The sequence below is a fragment of the Lemur catta genome, chromosome 7, assembly GCF_020740605.2.
Source record: "Lemur catta isolate mLemCat1 chromosome 7, mLemCat1.pri, whole genome shotgun sequence".
NCBI classification, from domain to species: Eukaryota; Metazoa; Chordata; class Mammalia; order Primates; family Lemuridae; genus Lemur; species Lemur catta.
In genome coordinates this window covers 65,318,184-65,338,834 of record NC_059134.1, presented here as the reverse complement: position 1 = coordinate 65,338,834, position 20,651 = coordinate 65,318,184, and the positions used below count along the sequence as shown (strand labels likewise).

The 20,651-nt window shown below is 40.6% G+C and overlaps 1 protein-coding gene across 1 annotated transcript in view; it reads right to left on the bottom strand.

The window, feature by feature from the left end:
* The window catches only part of SWAP70 (switching B cell complex subunit SWAP70), a 67,958-nt gene extending 47,985 nt beyond the window's left edge, over nucleotides 1–19,973 (bottom strand). Inside the window, exons 1-2 of the mRNA XM_045557498.1 lie at nucleotides 19,761–19,973; nucleotides 917–1,057 (exon numbers count right to left, since the gene is read on the bottom strand). Coding sequence (XP_045413454.1) covers nucleotides 917–1,057; nucleotides 19,761–19,859 — 240 coding nt within the window. The 5' untranslated portion in view covers nucleotides 19,860–19,973. The remainder of the gene's footprint in view (nucleotides 1–916; nucleotides 1,058–19,760) is intronic.
* Nucleotides 19,974–20,651: the final 678 nt, after the last annotated feature.

The following is a 20,651-nucleotide window of genomic DNA, read 5'->3' as shown; positions in this document are numbered from 1 at the left end:
CTCCTTTAACATTATTTAAATGTACCATCCAGTTTATTTTGTTCTTTTTATGCATTAAATTTAACACTTTTGTGTTAATTTTTAATTATCCAACCCTACGGAAAAAGTGAACATGGCAGCAAATACCAGTAGGTTATATTTGGATTCCAAACACCTTATAGGTTTTTACAGCATCCTTACTCAGAACATACCCCAAAGGAAGTATCCAAGTGGTACACTGAAAAGTCTGGGATGAAAAGTTTGCTGGATTATATCTATACAGTAAAGATAATTATCATCACTTTAAGTACTCACATTTTACTCCATGCTTTAACAACCATTGCCAGTATATGTGGTACCAGATTTTTTTTAAAAAGCACCCTGAGAGAGGACAGGTACAGATTGACATAAAACACAGCTCTTTATTTCAAAGAACGAACAAAGTTGGAAAAATATCAAACCAAGTGGAGGAGAGAGAGAAATAGGAAACATCATCAGTCTCCCATCCTTTTTCGTTTATGATTTAATCACTTTCTCTCTTTTTTTTTTTTTTTTTTTTTTTTCAGAAACAGGGTCTCTGTCACCCAGGCTGGAGTGCGGTGCAGTGATCATAGCTCACTGCAGCCTCGATCTCCTGGGCTCAAGCAATCCTCAACTTCCGGGTACCTGGGACTACAGGCATGCATCACCACACCCAGCTAATTTATTTTTATTTTTATTTTAGAAATAGGGTCTCTCTATGTTGGCCAGGCTGGTCTCAAATTCCTGGCCTTAAGCAATACTCCCACCTCGGCCTCCCAAAAGTGCAGGGATTACAGGCATGAGCCTGATTTATCCCTTGATGCTTTTCAGTGAATTCACCATCAAGGGGCTCGGGGGCCCACTTGAAACATGCAAATCAAATAATGCTGTAAGCCAGAAAAGGTTAGAATCATACCTTTTCCAAAATGAACTTGTTCAAATATGGCATATAGCCCTGATTGGAGACAGGTCCTTCATCATCATCCCTGAAGTGCTCTTCAAGGGCAACAGGGTCATGTGGAACCTTCAGCACCGTGCACAGGTTATGGGAAAGGACCTGCAGGGGGAAAAGAGAGTAGTTTAAAGGCTCCCACTAATGAGCACATGATACCTTCACTGTGTGAACACAACACACTGAACCCTGCCTGGGAAGAGAAAGATGAAAAATAAACTAGCAAACACAAGGTGAGGTCTGCTCACGTGCCAGCCCCCACTTGTCACCGTTATTCTCTCTTATTCCCTCCCCAGTTTTGGCTCACTTCGAACAAGTCTCTATTACAGGCCTACTATGAGCCAGGCTCCATGTAAGATCTGTGAATATAATATCCCTGTGCTCTTTTATTAATTGATCCACATTAAAAGAAATGGGGGGGGAGTGAATGTGTTCAAAATTAAACTTTTTCCCCAAGAAGAGCAGGGTTAGGCAATTCGAGCTTTTTAGAGGAAGAACCTGGTACTGAGCACCAGAAGCCAGGGGTTCTGGACAAGGAGGCTGACCTGGGCAAGTCACAACCTCTCTGGGCTTCAGTTTTCTCATTTATTCCATAGAAAGGGGAAAATTAATATACAAACATACCAAATATAAATTAGTAATCTCTGTGTGTTCAAACATCACTAAAATTCTATGACTCTAGGCTAAGTTTCAGCACAAATATAAAAGAACATAACTACAAAAAGAGAAGGAAATCAAGGGCCTAATATAGAATTACTAATTAAAAAATGGCAAAAATATTTCAGGAGTCACCAAAATGGTTGAAAACATTTTATAGAAAACTTCCATTCCATAACATACAAACATATGCAGGGCTACTGGTCTTACAACAACCTACCTAAGTGCATACTTCAATATTCAGGCAGAGTAGGTGAATTAGCAGTTTGGGCTACCTCAGTTCTAGTCTTGTTTTACATTAAATGAAAATTTGAAAATAAAGCTTAAGTTCTTTCCATTTCATTTGTGCATTCTGAACAGGTCAAATTACAATGCTAAGGCTATACTTTCTTTAACAGAGAATCTTCCTGGTTGAGTCCCAGGTTAAAATATTCCCCATTTTTCTCAGCCCTAAACATTTAACTACTTAAGGAACCATAGTCGTCTCAATAAACACTTTCAAATTCCATTAAGCAAGTCCCTTTTTCTGCACACATGTGTTTTAGTTGGGATTTTTTTTAAGATTAAAAATGTTTATTAAAAATATTGCATATCTTTTTTCTCAATTTGTTTTGCTTCTCAAAGCTTCATTTATGTGGAAATCCTTTTCTACATGCTCTACTGGTTTTAAGGAAGTAAGTTAAGGAAGTAAATTCACAAATGGTTATAAATGCAGTAATGAAGACTTTTATCAGCCTCTACAAAGCAGGCTGTGTTTCTCAAGCAAACCCTGTATTTGCCAGTAGAGCACATGAAAAGAGTACGTTGGAGCTTTTATTGAAGAATTCTGCAACACAGTCAGCAAAATACTAGATATTTTCTTTCTCTATTTACTTAGTAAAACCTATATAGTAATTATCTAACCCAAAGAGGTTTTGTGAAGATCAATTTCAAGAATGCAAAGTGCTTAAAAACTGTTAAGTACTATGGAAATACAAGTTTTAGAGAAATGAAGAGCCTATTTCTCAGGTCAGGCTCAAAAGTCATTCAAATTTTAAAATCATTTTGGACTTTACTCAAGTAAAAATTCCTGGCCAGACACGGTGGCTCACACCTGTAATCCTAGCACTCTGGGAGGCCAAGGCGGGTGGATCGCTCGAGGTCAGGAGTTCAAGACCAGCCTGAGCAAGAGCGAGACCCCGTCTCTACTAAAAATAGAAAGAAATTATATGGACAACTAAAATATATATAGAAAAAATTAGCTGGGCATGTCCCAGCTACTCGGGAGGCTGAGGCAGGAGGATCGCTTAAGCCCAGGAGTTTGAGGTTGCTGTGAGCTAGGCTGACGCCACGGCACTCACTCTAGCCAGGGCAACAAAGCAACACTCTGTCTCAAAAAAAAAAAAAAAAATTCCCAACCACTAAATTATGATATATCCATAAAATGTGAAAAACCATGAGGAAGTATACTATGCGGTGATACTATACTATGCGGTATACTATGTGGTGATGTGAAAAAACTCCAAGATAAATTTAGAGAAAAAAATAAGGTACCTAAGAGTATGTATAATATGCCATCTTTTGTGTAAAAGAAAAAGGATAATAAAATGAGCAATTCTGGAGAGATCCATAAGAAACTAATAACTGAAGGGAAGACAAGTTTGATGGGAGACCAGGGGTAGGAGACTTTTCACAGCACCTCCCCCATTTTTATTAAGTTTTGAAAAAAATTTGCCTATTCAAAAATGTACTACATATTTTAAAAATTAAATATATATATTTTTTAAATGGCCAGCCTAAGATCACATAGATCAATTTATTTATCTTCATAGTCTGTATTTTTTCTTCTACATTAACCCACTCCCTAGGGATGAGGTGTAAAAGGATGACATATTTCACAGCAACGTACCATGGTACATTAATGGATAAGTGAGATATAAGGGCAATAAATGAATTCAAAAAAGGAGAAATAGTGTGTTCTACAGTGACCTCATGAGAGGAAGTAAAATGTAACCTAGGGCCTAAAGGATAAATAAGAATAGGTTTAGGATAGAAATAGAGGCAACTATTAATAGAATTTCCAGATTGGGGAACAACATGAGAAAAGTAATTAATTAATGCAAAGTCCTCAGGGAACAAAAAGAAAACATGATCTCTCCCACACCTACCCTGTTCTCTGCCTTTGAGTTTCATAGATCCCCCAACTAAAGTCCTAGCAGGGGCCATGGATGTCATATTGTCATCTCACTTTATAAACAATGAGTACCAGCTCAAAAAGATTAATTTTTTTTTTCTTGACTAAAGTTAGTGAGCAGAACTGAGACGAGCTCAGGTTTTGCAATCCCTGATCCAATGCTCTCTAGTAATAAGGTACATTGTGTCTTCAGTTCTCTAAAATCAACAATGGTCTTTGTATGTGCAGGTGCTTAGTTTAATTCAGTGATCCCACTGAAGAAGATTTAGATTTGAACACTAGACTTTGGCCTTGGACAATTAAACAGCATTCTTGTTAAATACAGAAATAGCTGAATTCAGTGATAATTTTCTTAAGCCCCTTTACTTAATTAAGCAAATCATGAGGAAGACAGCACATTATAGTATCAAGGAGCCTGGAGGAGGAGACCTGAGCTCCAGCCCTGGTATTGCTACTTACTCACTTGGGCTCAGTATCCTCACTGTAAAATGAAGACTTGGACTTATCTTTAAAACCCTTAACTGTCAACTCAAACTCATTTCATGAATTCAGCAAAAAGAACTATAATTTAGATCAGAAGTTCAGCTTTGTTAGAGCTTTTTTCATTGTTAGTAAAGTCTAGAAAAGGAAGTCATCTTCAAAGAAAATAATAACAAACAAGAAATTAATGAAAAAGTATTTCTAAAAGAGGAAAAATACTGTGTGCTATCTTTAAAACTTTTTATCAGAAATTTTTTTAAAAGTCTAGATAGTATCTCAAGTTTTTTAATTAAAAAATAAAGTGTACAAGAAACCACATTTTTGATGGCCAGAATATAAACCAGTAAAAGGAAACTTCATAAGCTTATACAACAATCTATGCTTTTTGTAGTAGACTCACACTATCCATTAATTTGTCTTAGTCTCTTCACTGGGAGAGTAGATATTATTGCTATTTTACAGATGAAGAGGTTGAGTCGGAGATTAGGAGACGTGCCCCAAATCACAGCTTTATGTGTATGTAGTGAAACTGGGATTAGACGCAAGCCTCTCACGATGGTGTTCTTTCCATGCTATGTCACTTTCCCACTCTTTCTGGAGAAACAGATAGCCCTGCCTATACAAAGATGACTCTGTGGACATGCATGCACATACTTTCTAAGTTGCAACTGATGGGCTGGTGCTACCCCAGCCCCACCCAGTCAGTTCTTCCAAGGCCCAAGAAGATGACTGGCACCATTCAGCAAAGCCAAGTTAAATCCAGTGGTGAAGGCTGGGCGCGGTGGCTCACGCCTGTAATCCTAGCACTCTGGGAGGCCGAGGCGGGTGGATCGCTCAAGGTCAGGAGTTCGAGACCAGCCTGAGCAAGAGCGAGACCCCGTCTCTACTAAAAATAGAAAGAAATTATCTGGCCAACTAAAAATATAGAGAGAGAAAAAATTACCCGGGCATGGTGGCGCATGCCTGTAGTCCCAGCTACTCGGGAGGCTGAGGCAGTAGGATTGCTTAAGCCCAGGAGTTTGAGGTTGCTGTGAGCTAGGCTGACGCCACGGCACTCACTCTAGCCTGGGCAACAGAGCAAGACTCTGTCTCAAAAAAAAAAAAAAAATCCAGTGGTGAAGAAGAACATGGCACCTAAAAATCTGGAACCATTCTCCTTCTGGGAACCCTCATTTCCCAGTACCTGCCTCTGGGAGAAAGTATTCTAAAAAGGCACTAGCCCCCTCTCCAGATGAGGAAGCTGAAAAGCAGATTAAGACAAAATCAATCAGAAAGAAAGAGGACTACAAGTTCTTGATTTGTAAAAGAACTGCCCTGAATTGCTCTAATCAGGGTGTGTTTGCAAGTTTCATGAAAAAGCTGAATTTATCCCACTTCAAATGCCTGCTCCTCCAAAGGCCATTCTTTTAGCACCCACATGATTGCTAAGCAACTTTGCTCTCATTTCCCTGATTTGAAGAATAAACTATTGTTACCACAATATAAGATCCATATCCATGCCAGAAACTCATCTCTCCAGTTCCCTCATAGCTGTCTGCTATTGCCTCTGCAGGGCCCCTGCTGACAAGAGATGACTAACTAACTGCATGAGCCCAGCTCCTGTGGTCTGTTCCTGTTCAGTGGTTTGCCATTTACCCTTTTTAAGCGCTTTGCTCCAGCCATCATGAAAATGAAATCAAAGATGGTAAACGACTCAACAGTGTTTTAACACACAAGTGTGTAACGATCACCCTCCTAGATTCTAAAAGGTTCTTTAAAATGTGCCCCTGCCATACACCATTTCCCTTTACAGTATGTGTGTAATGGGCAAGATTCAACACTGAAATAAGGGGGGGTAGGGATTTCCATTCCAAAAGACTTATCTGAATGGACACAATTATAGAATTATAATTCATAACAGGCAATCTTTTTTTTAAAAAAATGAAAATTCCCATCTGATTTATAAAATTTCAAGCTAATGGCAAATTACCGGAAAATTCTTCCTAACAATGAACCAGAATGACCAATTTCCTACCACTGCTATGCCCTGCCTTAAGAGCATTGTCTACTAGAAGTCCTGCCCATTACCACATGGAGTCATTTTTCCCCTTCCTGATAATGTCCTTACACCCTGCTGGTCACTGCTTAAGTCTTGTTTGCTTTCTCTTAAATTATCTTTCTTCTATTAGCCTCGAAAATCTCCAAGTCATCATTGACAACACCCTTTCTCAATCTCTGAGTACAATCAACAATTACCATCTTAGACACTTTTACCAAATTAATTTTCAAATACTGCTTACATCATGTTATCCTCTTGCCTAGAAATCATCAAAAGCCAGTCAGGCCTCAGTGGTGCATGCCAGCAATCCCAGCTAATTGGGGGGCTAATGTGGGAGGATCCCTTGAGGCCAGGAGTTCAAGGCTGCAGTGCACAATGATCATGACTGTGAATAGCCACTGCACTCCAGCAGCCTGGTCAACACAGGGAGACCCTGTCTCTTTAAAAAAAAAAAATCATCAGAAGCCTACAGAAGTAAAGCCAGGAAGTATCTGAGCTCCACAATTAAGTCACACCACAAGCAGATCCACTTTATTTTGCTAGCCTTATTTCTTCCTACCCCTCTGTGCCAACCATGCAAATCCAGGCAAAAAGTTTACTCACTGTACTCCAGGCAAACCCTGTACTATACCCCCTTACTACTCTGGGCCTCCACCTCCATTTCTACCGAACATAATGCCATCTCTTTCTGAAACCTTCACCACCAAGATGATCTTTTCCCACTGTTTCCTAAGCAGTCTGTACCTCTTGTGTTATAACTACCACACATGATCCTCCTCTCCCATAAGAGTGTCAATTTCTGAAAGAAAACCCTACGTCTTACCCATCAGTACATCCCCACAGCACCTAGCATGCTGCCCAGAATCCCAAAGGCTTTCAATAAATGCTAAATGAATTCTTTCTAAAAATTCTCTTTTAACAGTAAAATCACGATATCAGGAAAGACATTCACTGAAAAGTTAATTGCATCTGCCTTTGGTGGTAGAATTTTGAGTTTCACCTTTGCCTCTTCACTTTAATGTGTTGTTTGAATATTCTATGTGTTATCTTTATAATCAGAAAAAAACGAAGCTTTTATATTCATGGAAAATAGAAAAATTAAATAGGGCTGGCAGTTTGCTATGTCTGAATGTGTCCCCCAAAATTCATATGTTGAAACTTCATTACCAGTGAGATAGTATTAAGAGGTGGGACCTTTAGGGGTGATTAAGTCAGGAGGGCAGAGCCCTCCTGGATGGGATTAGTGATCTTATAAAAGAGGTTGAAGGGAGCACCCTAGTCCTTTTTGCCCTTCTGCCATGGGAGGATAGATACAACAACAAGGCATCATCTTGGAAGCAGATGCCCTCACCAGACACTGAATCTGCTGGCACCTTGATCTTGGACTTTCCAGCCTCCAGAACTGTGAGAAATAAATTTCTTTTGTTTATAAATTCCCAGTCTATGGTATTTTGTTACAGCAGCAGGAATGGACTAAAATAAGGTTCTCTCTAGAAAGTACCAATAAAATTACAAAATGTGAAGAGATCACTGTAGGACTATGAAGTTGATGAAATTAACTCATGTGAATCACAAAGAAGTATATTTTGTCATTTCCCTTGAAGAAGCCACACTAATGAACAAAAAGTTCCCCAATCTGGGACCACCTCTTTAGATTCCAGCCCCCCACTGAAATATACCACAAAGAAATGTCTTTAAGAAGATTAAATCATTTGTGAGAAGATTTAACTCCAGTAAGCTTTACTATCTCTCTCACTACTCTGTAAGTTCCTTAAAGAGAGGGTCTGTATTTTATCCATCTGTATTTTATTTATTTATTTATTTATTTATTTTTGAGACAGAGTCTCACTCTGTTGCCCGGGCTAGAGTGCCATGGCGTCAGCCTAGCTCACAGCAACCTCAAACTCCTGGGCTCAAGCAATCCTTCTGCCTCAGCCTCCCGAGTAGCTGGGACTACAGGCATGCGCCACCATGCCCGGCTAATTTTTTTTTCTATATATTTTTAGTTGTCCACATAATTTCTTTCTATTTTTAGTAGAGACAGGGTCTCAGTCTTGCTCAGGCTGGTCTCAAACTCCTGAGCTCAAACGATCTGCCCACCTCGGCCTCCCAAAGTGCTAGGATTACAGGCGTGAGCCACCACGCCCGGCCTCCATCTGTATTTTAAGCTTAATAAAGTACCTAATGAGAGAGCTGTTCAACAAATGTTTGCTAAATGAGTCCTATTTAAGAATTTTTCTCTTTTCTTTTTATCTTATTTTGCACCTCCACCATCTTTATCTAGAACTGGGTCTTTGAATTTATTTTACTATACTATTATGTTTCTGGGAAGAATTTTTAATTGGGATCTAATTCAGATCACTTTCACAGTAAAAAAAAAGAAAAAAAACAATGCCTCCATTAGGTATTAACACCACCAGAACTAGTCAAGCATAACTCATCTGGCCTAAGATCTAGTAAAGCAGTCTAGTTCCTTAAACTTCAATTATAGACTTCTGAGGAAAGGACACAATAAGAATTAACAAGCATGTATGAGAAAGGACTCTATAAAAGACAAGAGAGAAATCAGGTAACTGCTGCCCAGCTACAAGGATTATGGTTAGCTGACAGCCTCCGGCTACCTTTAGGGTTCACCTCAGCCAATGGCGGAGCAGGATGGTAGGATCGCTTCGTCCCAAGGTTGGAGTCACTTAACAGGCAATCTTTGCTCCAGAGATCCTGGTTTTCCCAAGTCCATATTATGGTCTGACAGCTCCTTTTCACAATCCTGCTTCCTTTCCCCCGCTCCACAGGTGTTTCTCCCCTATAACCCTTTTACATTCCTAACACTGTCTCAGCATCTGCTTCCTAGAGAACACAACTCCGGACAGAAACCTCCTGGCCAAGCCACTTTCGCAAATGTCTAGGAGTTGGCTGTCGGGATCACCCCCTCCTTTTAGATGATTTTTGGTCCCATGACATACCAACTTCTAAGCTCTTCAAAGGTGCCTTTATGGAGTCACATCCCTTGTCCCTCATTCTCCCAATCTAGACATTTCCAAAGGGCCAATTTTCAGCCCTGAGTTCTTCTTTCTCTTCTCTGACAACTTCAAGTCACCTCTATTCTAATGACTCTCAGATCTCTTTCTGATCTTAACCTCTCCAATAAGCCTTGGTTTATATCACTAACCAGTACTAGAGATTTCTATTCTAAATCTGTCTCACATCCAACAGATCCAAAGGAGAGCTCATCACCTTTCTCCCCAAAATATGTTTGCCACCCTGATTCTGACTTTGGTATCACCACTCCCTTAACAACAAAACTGTAGACTTTCCTCTTCCTATATCTCTTTATCTTATAGTTTGTCCTCTTTCTGGATCTAATTCAACCCAGCCAATGCCAACTCCTCTCTCTACTGAGCTGCTGTGTCAGCTTCAGGCTAATCAGAGCGTGAGTCGGGGAAGACAAGGCTCCTCACCTTCAGTACCAGGTCCCATTCTGCCCTCTGAGGCCCTGACAAAGTGTTGCTGCTGCACTCCCCAGGATGTGACCATGGTAAACATATCAAGCTAACAAGCTTCAGTTAGAAGGGTACACCTTGAAGACTATGTCTGCTGCCCTACATTTTACAAATGAGGAAACTAAAGCCCAGCAAAGAGAGAAGTGACTTCCATGGCCACACAAGTAATGGAGCACAGATATAGGTCTCCTGACTCCCCAACCAGTGTTCTCTCTCCTGATACTCCCTCCTAGGGATTTACTTTCCGAATCTTTCATGGTAGTGTGCTTATAGAGGAATTTCACACATCCTTTTCAATTTAGTGACAACTGTCTCCTTTAGGAGACAAAAAGCATTCTCTGACCTAACCCCTCCAATCCTCACCCCACGCTAGGTAGGTTCCCTTACTCAGAATTCCCTAATTCTGTCCACTTTCCGTATCTCACCATATCTGAATTGCCAGTTTGCTCACCTGTACCACTCATAAGATTTAAGCTCTGTAAAGGAAAGGTATAAATTTCCACGGCCACCACTCCTGTCCAGCACTCACCAACTTACCCAGATTTCACAGCAGCTCCCTATCTTGTCTCCCCATCTCCAGCCTCTCATCTCTAGTCATCATACTCACATCACCAGAATAATTTTAAAACCATACCTCTGCCATATATCCACCCAAAATCTTTTAATGACTTCCCTTCTTCATAGGATCACTTCTGAACTAGTCATTCTAACATTGACTGTCAGTCAACAAGTATATATTAACCATCGTCTATGTAAGAACATTCAAAGATATCTAAAATGTAGCCCCATCTCTCTTTAAATCCTAATCCTCCAATATGACTCAAAACATTCTATTCCACCCTTAGTATTTCCTTTCTGTTCACAAATACTCCAACTTTAGGCTCTTGCTCTCATTTACAATGCTACCACCATATGTGCCACCTTTCTGTGTCTACACTAAATAAGATCTGCCCCATTCCCTCAAGAAACAGCTGCAGTTCTACCTTGTCCATGAAACTCTCCTTGTCTGCAACTGTTTGCATTTTTTCTCTATTTTCTTTGAACATCTACAGCAGCTCTGTCCAATGAAATATAATGCAAATCACATATGGAATTTAGAATTTTTAAAACCACATTTAAAAAGTAAAAGGAAACAGGTAAAATTAATTTAATGATATATCCAAAATATTATAATTTCAACAGGCAATCAATATTTTAAAATTACTAAATAGATATCTTACCATTTTTGGTACTAGGTCTTTGAAATCCAATGTATATTTTATACTATGGTACATTTCAGTTCAGACTCACCACTTTTCAAGAGCTCAGGAGCCAAATGTGGCTACTGGCTAACACTGGACAGCACAGCTTAGAGCACTCATTTTCCACCTTCTCTAGAACTTGCTTATATATTGTGCTGTTGTAGTCATTTCATGTTCTATCTTCTTGACTAAACCATACACTCCTCAAGGTAAAGAGCAATGTTGCATATTTTTTTCTTCCCCAGAGTGCCTAACCAAAAGTGCTCAGCAGACTGAAACCTTCAAGTTCATATAATGTTTTGTAGACTAATTTTCTTTATCATCAGTGTTCAGTAGGAAGTGGCTAGAATGTTGTGTTGTCACACATAAAGGTTGTAACATCTGTTCAAGCATGCATGTTGTTGTATGTCTTATCATTCCCATTTAATGATTATCTTAAAATAGAAAACGCAAAGCAAATTTCCCAAAGTCAACCAGGCAAAGGACCTCAGAATTACAATCTAGTCCAATCTACAAACAGTCTGGTGTTCCAGTACCTAATGGCATTTCTCAAATCATCATGGAAGATGATCACTGAGACTGGAGTCTGCTGCCCACCAAGTTCCTACTCTCTACTTCAGTGTAACAGCCATCTGGCTGAGCATCCACCGTCCTAGGAAATGAAAGAATTGATGGAGATGTGCTGCCTGGCAAGACAGATACTGCCCCATCCTCCCAGAGCTGCCTATCCAGTAGAATGTAATACCTCTGTACATTGTCCATACAACCAGAACAACTTTTATACTAAATAGTGTCACTTCTGGCTAGTACACCATGCCCACATATACCACTCTCCTCATCCAAATCAAATGTTGTAAACATGGCCAGATGTGGTGGCTCACACCTGTAATCCTAGCACTCTGGGAGGCCGAGGCAGGTGGGTCGCTCAAGGTCAGGAGTTCAAGACCAGCCTGAGCAAGAGCGACACCCCGTCTCTACTAAAAATAGAAAGAAATTATCTGGCCAACTAAAATATATATAGAAAAAATTAGCTGGGCATGGTGGCGCATGCCTATAGTCCCAGCTACTCAGGAGGCTGAGGCAGTAGGATCGCTTAAGCCCAGGAGTTTGAAGTTGCTGTGAGCTAGGCTGATGCCACGGCACTCACTCTAGCCCGGGCAACAAAGCGAGACTCTGTCTCAAAAAAAAAAAAAAAAGAAAGAAAGAAATACCTATTGAGTGATGACAAGCCAAGTAAGTGGGAAAAGGTCACCCAAAGCCTCTTCTGTCTCTAGCTTCGTTACAATGTCCCTCTGGGACTGCGGTGAGACCCCAAAGGAAATATGAAATGGGGATCAGGAAAGTTAAGAACTGAGTCACAAGATTAGAACAGTACTGGCTATTAAGATGGAGGGCCAGACACAAAAAAGTACCTCACGGTTTGCACATTATCATTATCATCAATAAAAGTGTATGTGTATTTCAAAAAAAAAAAAACCATAAAAATTTCCAAGTTATTTCACTGAAAAGTTTCTAGCAAGTAAGGAACAGAAAATAGAAATAACCCAGAATTCATTATCATTTTTTTTTTTTTTTGAGACAGGATCTTGCTCTGTCACCCAGGCTGAAGTACAGTGGCTCAATCATAGGTCACTGTAACTTCAAGCTCTTGGGCTCAAGCGATCCTCCTTGAGGTTACAGTGATCTGCCTCAGCCTCCGAAGCAGCTAGGACTTCAGACGTGTACCACTATGTCTGGCTATTTTTTTTTTTTAAATATTTTGTAGAGATGGGGGTCTCGCTATGTTGCCCAGCCTAGTCTCAAACTCCTGGCCTCAAGCGATCCTCCTGCCTCGGACTCCCAAAGTGTTAGGATTACAGGCATGAACCACCATGCCCAGCCCATTATCACTATTTTAAGATTTTTAAATGCCTGATATTCTCTTTATTTAGAGAGCTGCCTTTATTGTTTTACTTTGAAGAAATACTGCGTTACAAAATGTACAGTCTTTAATATGCTCACTAATGACTCCATTCTCCTAACCCCATTTTTTAAATTAGATTTTTGTTCCTCAGCAAGTTTTATCACAGGCGTTAACAGAAAAATAACATGAAAGATTAGGGAGGGAATACTATACATGCCAAGTTCACAAGAATTAACCACATCTTTGTATACTGTGTTTCACACAATAAAAAACCTTTACTGCAATTTGTTTCCTTTATATTTTCAACCAACCACTGGCCTAGCTAAATTACCTTTGTTATTGGCAAAGTTAAAATTTTTTGAGGCTAAATGCCTGCATAGGAACAGAATACATGATATTAATCATGATATATGCAAACCAATTTCAAGGCAAAGAATTTAAAACATTTAGTTGAAAATCTATCATTGAGAAACTAATAAAGATTCAAACTACCACGTTCTTCAAAAATTTTTTTCATTTAGATCCTCACAGAGTTGTAAGCTCTTTTACTTCAAAAAGGTACAATTACAAAGAAAAAAGCTGTTTCTAAAAACAACAGGATAAAAATGCACAGCCAACAATGAGCTTATTTCAAGACATTTCCAGCACTGACATGTAATTTATACTGCAACCATAATTGCAAAGTAAAATTATAAGAAAGGTTACAAAAATATTACTAGATTTTGCTGTATTTAAGAGGAAAACACTATAACAATAAGAGAATTAATCTTAAGGTACATTTTAATATCTAGAAGGAACATAAGAAACTAGAAATAATGCTTACCCCCAGGGCAAGGAACTAACATGGGCCCAGGGTTAGGGGAAACTTACTTTTTGCTTTTGTAAATGCCCTTTTGATTTTTATGAACTTTATGCTGTGTATATATGAACTATTCAAAAAGTTTCTTTTTAATATATATCTGTTTAAATAATAACCTTTTTTTTTTTACCTTCTTGGAACTGCGTGTATTACATTTCTAAGTAACACTGGAGATTTACCATCTTTCAGCAAGACCCTTAAAATTCTAATTTGTCTCACTACGTGATCTCAGAAACACAAAAAAAAATTCTAAATAAAGATAATTTTTAAACATCAGTAGTGGAGAAAATCATTATTGTCTCTATTTTTACTTCAAATAATATGCCCTATTCCTGTTTCCATTATGACTTCAGCAACTTTACACCATAACCTAAAAGTAACAAGGTCTGTTTCAGATGGCATATTATTATTAATAAGGTTTCCTAGAATATAGAATCCACACACAAATAAATGTACCTTACTAAAAAAAAAAATACAGTCAGCCCTCTGTCTTCCTGGGTTCCATATCCACATATATTCAACTAACAGTGGACTGAAAATATTCCAAAAAAAAATTTGCATCTGCACTTAACATTGTAGAGTTGTTTCTTGTCATTCATTATTCCTTAAACATATAGTAAAATAACTATTTACATAGCATTTGCATTGCATTAGGTATTATAAGTAATGTAGAGATGATTTAAAGTACAGGAGGATATGCATAGGTTTTATGTAGATGCTACACCATGTTATATCAGGGTCTTGAGCATAGATTGCCAAGAAACACCCAAAGAGATTACAGAGAATGTGGAAGAAGTAGAAAGAATCAAGATAAGGAAAACGGAGACAGAAGTTCTCTTTTTGGCGGCGATAGTGGGTGGGAGGGTTAATGAAGACTCAAGAAGACTACTTACCTGCAATGAACTTATGCCTAGTTGTTTTAACAAGGAAACATCACTGTGACTAGACAACCACTGAACATCTGTTCATATTGTAGCTTGCGTACATTACAAGTGGTTTTTAAAATCTGTGTACTATAGTTCTATTTTACTGATAAGTTTGATAGAAGTGTATGTTTGCAAATGTGATATTTTAAGATATATATACATACAGGTTTTGTCCATAGTTCCTGGCTCATAACTACCATACTCCTTGCTGTAGTGTTGAGGCACTTTAGGCCTCTCTCTGAGCTTATCCTGCCCTCCTTTCACCTGGTCCTTTTTCTCCCCAAGACAGGCCTTAAAAATTAGAAATACACTCTAATCTTCTTCCACTTTTCTTCCTGGGAGCTGGCCATAAAGAAATTCTCTGACCAACCTGGTCTGATTATAGGTCATAAGACCCCCATTTCAGAAGGGGTCCTGCCCCATACCCTGGAGGAAGGACTGCTGCACAGAGAAGCCAAAAGGAATCTCAACAGACATGCCTTCCTGGGTTTCCCTACTCAGTCTTTTATTAAGACATCATACCCTTTTCATCTAATCATATTTCTACATGGTTGTCCATGCTTTCATCATGCTATCCAGCGAAGTCTCCATAAAATGCCCAAGCTTACAGGGTTCAGGGAGCTTCTGAAAAGCTGAATATATGGAGGCTTATAGGAAGGTTAACAAGAACTCATCCACATGCCAGGAGGGTGGTGCACCCCAACTCCACGGGGACAGAAGCTCCCAAATTCATTCATTCGTGACACTTCCAGACCTCGCCCTATGCATCTCTTCAACTGGCTGTTTATTTGTATCTTTTAAAATATCCTTTGTAATAAACCAGTAAACATAAGCGTTTCTCTGAGTTCTGTGAGCCACTCTAGCAAACTAATCAAACCCAAAAGAAGGGCTCATGGGAACCCCAACTCAAAGCCAGTCGGTCAGAAATTCCAAAGGTCCAGACTTGCAACCAGTGGGAAGGTGGGGAAAGGTCTGTGGGACTGAGCCCTCAACCTGTGGTATCTGATGTTATCTCCAGGTAGATAGTGTTGGAATTTGTAGTGGAGGACACCCAGCTAGTGTCCGATGAAGACATGATTGCTTGTTTGGTGTGTGGGGAGAAACCCCCAAACATTTCATCACAGAGTCTTCTGTGTTGATTTTTGTTGAATGAGAGCAGAAGAAAAGCAGTTTGTGTGTTTTTTCCACTCATACAACAGTTAAATGATATCTTTATTATGTTGCCAATTTTTTTCTTTGGATTATATTTCAAAATGTATTTAGATAGTGATTTTTGTTTTATTCAAAAATATGCTATTAATTAATAATAAAAATTAGGTATAAAAATAAGCTTTGTACATACTACACTAGAGACCTTCAAGGCCAATGTTTACTAATTATGGCAGTGATTCAAACACATTTATCTAAATTCAGTACTACATTACAAAATAAATCTTCTTAAAAGAAATATATTTATTCCCAAAATGATACCAATACTGTACACTTTTCACAACTTCTCTTTACAGAAGAAATATGTAGTTTATGAGCTATGAAATGGAAGAATCACTCTCATTACTTTATAAATTCCAAATATATAAAAATACATATATATGTATATATGACAATAACACTAATAAATTAACTCTCAAAGATAACAGATCATGTTTTCCTTAAAACTCTCTTCTCCCTCAGCTCCAATGTTGCCCCAAAGTGGTTCTTATCTGGTTCCCTTCTTCTCTTCTTCCTCTCATCACCTACTCTATCCATTCTCCAAGACTGTCAATGGCTCTTTTCTCTCCTTTTTCCAAGCTTCAACGACCAGATACTGTACTGACAGCATACACTTCCCAAACACATCATCTCCAGCTGAACATCCACCCACAAAGGACCTAAAAAAAACCTCTACATGCTCAAAACTAACTATATCATTTCTTCTCTAAATAGCTTCTCTCATAACTTTCCCCAATATATTTCTGCAGCTTTATCACCAGCAATAACTCTCTCTCACACACACAGGAGCACACACATGTATATTCTACACCCCAGTCAAAATAAGTCACACTGAAGTCCCCATAAATAAATGCCTGATTAATTTCTGTCTCTCATAGTAGTTCACAGGGTTCCCCAGAGCTAATAGCAGTCAATAAACATCCATTAAATGAATGAATGAATAGAAGGGGCTTAATCCTCTCCCATTCCTACACAATCACATCTAGCTTCCTTCAGAATTCATTTCAAAAAAGCTTTTTTCATTAAGCAATCCCACCACTAAGAAGTAATTGCCTCTTCCTCTAAATTCTCATGGCCCTATATCTTCTGTCACACTCAGCATCTTCTGCCCAATATTCCTGAATTTCTTATCTCTACCATAAGACTTTCTGTTTTTTAAGGATAAAATAACTGTCTGAGTATTATAATCTAAATCTATAGAGAGAGAGAGTGCCTTCTCTAATGATCGCTTACTCTCTTAATTTGCCTACCAAAATTTAAACTCTTTGAAGGCAAAGATTCATATTTGTTTCTTTTCCCACACCTTTTACTAACATACCCATTATATATACTATTTAGTGAATTTATCCATTTTCTGTGTCAAAAGTTGTGAAGGTAATTCAAAACGACAAGTGTCAAAAACATTTTAGAATACCCATACAGCTTCCCAAAGCAATAAATTTTAACCATCATTTTGGGTATATAATTTTTAGTCTGCTGTTTAACAAATCAATTATATGATATTTCCTACAAAGAGGTATTAACTCTTATGAGCCTAAAAAACTAACCTTTTTATTAAATTAGCATGGTACCTTACACACAGTAGACACACAAAAGGTTACTGAACGAATGAATCATTCAATCAAGAAATTAAGGCAAAAACTCTACTGCTAGCCAATGGGACACAGAATTTCAGAGTCAAACACCAAAAAGGAGAGACCTAAATAAAAATTTTAAATATTTTCAATTTCACAAACACTGGCAAGATGAAGAGAACTGAATAAATCCCAAAGTCTCTTACATAGACAAAGGACAGACAAAATACAATTATACAGTGCATTATCAACATCTTGTGGGTGAAATCTACGAACTGGAATTTAACACCTCCTGCCAGGCATGCTGTCAAGCATCCTCTGGACAACTGGTGCAGTGGCCCACACCTGTAATCTAGCACTCTGGGAGACCAGGGAGGGAGAGTCGCTTGAGCTCAGTGGTTCTAGACCAGCCTGAGCAACAGCAAGACTGTCTGTACCAAAAATAGAAAAAATTAGTCAGGCGTGGCAGCACAGGCCTGTAGTCTCAGCTACTCAGGAGGCTGAGGTAGGAGGATCGCTTGAGTCCAGGAGTTTGAGGTTGGAGTGAGCTATTATGACACCACTGCACTCTAGCCAGGGCATCAGACTGAGACCCTGTGTCCAAAAAAAAAAGAAGACCCAGCTCCGTGCTATCTATAACAAAACCAGTTTAAATAAACTGGTATAGGTAAGTTAAAAGTTAAAACAGTAAAAAGTAAAATGCAGCTCTATTCATAATCCCCCAAAACTGAAAATAAACAAATCTTCAAGGGTGAACAGACAAAACCATGGCACATCTATTCAATGGAGTATTATTTAGCAATAAAAAAATTATTGGTACACAAAAGATAGATGAATTTCTAAGGCTTAATACTGAGTAAAAATAGCCAATTTCAAACTGTTACATACTATATAACTCCATTTATATAGCATTGCGGAAAAGCCAAAACTAGAGCAATTAGAACAGATCAATGGTTGCCAGCAGTTAGGGGTGGGGGGAAGCTAGGGCAGCAGGAGGGAGCCTTTTGGGATAAGGGAACTGAAGAAACCCTGGTTGTGGTGGTAGTTATATGAATCTATACATGTGTAAAAGTCCATAGAACCGTAGACCAAAAAAGTCAATTTTTCTTTGTTAATTTCTTAACATAAAGTAAAATAAAAATTCAGTGGGTATCTCCATTGGCTCTTACAAACTGAGTCTATGAATAAGAAAAAGAGAGGAGGGAAAAAAGAAAACAAGGGAGAATGCTAAATCCTACTGGCATAAAAGCCACTACTCACAAGAACCTTCATATATACAAAGCAAACCTAATCTTCAGAAATTCCTTCCCAGAAGGGTTTTATTAACAAAAACCAGATATTCAGATCTAAAATGTGTATGTTTGAAAACGTCTGTGAATGGCTCTTCTCATCTGTTCCTATATTTTATACTTTCAAGAAGTTGCCAGTTTCTCCTGGCTGAGTGCCACTTTCCCTGCTGGGGTTACTCAATTTGCAAGCATCACTTTATTTATACCTTATACTCTCACTTCGTCATGGGACCTTTGGCAGTCACAATAACGACTCTGCAAAAGCAGTCGCCTTTGCAGGGTGCCAGAAAGATGAGTGCTCCTCACCCGGAACTAAGGTCCCTGTGGGACATTGCTCACCCTCTCGCCCAGCTCCAGACGTGAAGACGCCGGGCGGGGAGGTGTTCACGAGTCAGAAAGCGTGCCTCACCGCCAAAGCCTCCCGGAGGCGGAGAACGCTGGAAGCCGGGCTCTGGGGCGTTTCTGCCTCCTCTGACCGGCCCTGGCTCCTCGGGTGCAGCAGGACGTTTTGAGGAGTGCCCCGGTGTGGGGACGTGGGCTGCAGAAGGCTCTGCCCAGTGAGCTTGGGCAAGTCCCTTCCTCTCTCCGAGGGAAATCAGGGAAGGTCGTCTAAAGGAGCTTCCCACCGCCCCCTGAGAGTTCAAAACTTTCTGGGCTCCCGGCGCCAATGGAAACCACACTCGCCCCTCACGTACCCCAGCCCAGCCTTCCTCGCTCCACTCGCCCCCGGACCCGCGGGAACTAACACACCCGCCCGAGGGCACAGCCCGAAGGCAAGAGGAAAGCAGGAAACACCAAATCCCGGTCTCCGCACCCTCCACCCCAAGCAGGCCTCCGGCCGCAATCCGACTCGGCCCTCCCCTCCCTGCGGTCACGGCCGGCGGTCCGCCTTCCCCTCAGGGGAAGTGGGGAGCACGCCGGCGAGGGCCGGGCGAGGGGCCCGGGCAGGGGGCGCCCACCTTGAGCTGAGACTTGGAGACCTTGCCGCTGTGGTCCAGGTCGAGCGCGGTGAAAGCGTGCCAGATGGCCTTGAGCAGCTCGTCCTTCAAGCCCCCCATGGCCGTGGCCCTGCTGCCCCGACTATCCCGACTGCCCGTCCGCCCCGCCGGCCCTGCCAGCCCCTCAGCGCCGCTGCCGCCCCTCAGCCTGCGCCGCCACCGCCTGCCACGAGGTCACCTGACCTCTGCAGGTCCCGCCCCCTCCAGGCCCCGCCCCCCCGGCGCCTGGCTGGAGCCGCGCGCTCTCTGCAGGTCCAGTCGGCCCTGCTGGTGGGAAAGTCTGGACTTCTGGCCAGGACAGTAAACACCATTCCGAATCCTCTTAATGTTTCCCAGACCGGCTCAGGCCGTTTTTGGTGCTCTTGTACACCGCAAACCAATGCCCCCCATCCCGGGAAAAAACACGGGAGACGGGGCGAGCGGCTCGCCTGCCTCCGGCCGGGGTCCCGCAGTGAAAAGGGGTGTCCTGGTCCTGCCCCGGGGACGGCTTCACTGTCTGAGGAGGGCGAACAAGTCCCGGAAGAGTCTCCCTAGTGAGGCTCAAATGCTAGCGCAGTCCCAAGTGGGGAAAATGCGGGATTGGGGGAGGCAGGGAGGACCTCGGAGAGAAGTTGGTTCGTTCATTTTGCAAACGTTTATTGATGTTTACTCTAGTGGGCTCTGGCGGCACAGAGAGGAGGTTACGGCGGGTTAGAAATCAGAGGGTCCGGCAACCTTTTTGTTCTAACCCCAGCTCTTGAGGGTCAATTCACATCTTACAAAGAGTTTGACCCGGGGAATGCCGCTGTTGCTGGTGTTTCTGTCCTTGTATAAAAGGAGATAAGGGAGGGAAACAACTCAGCAACTCACTCC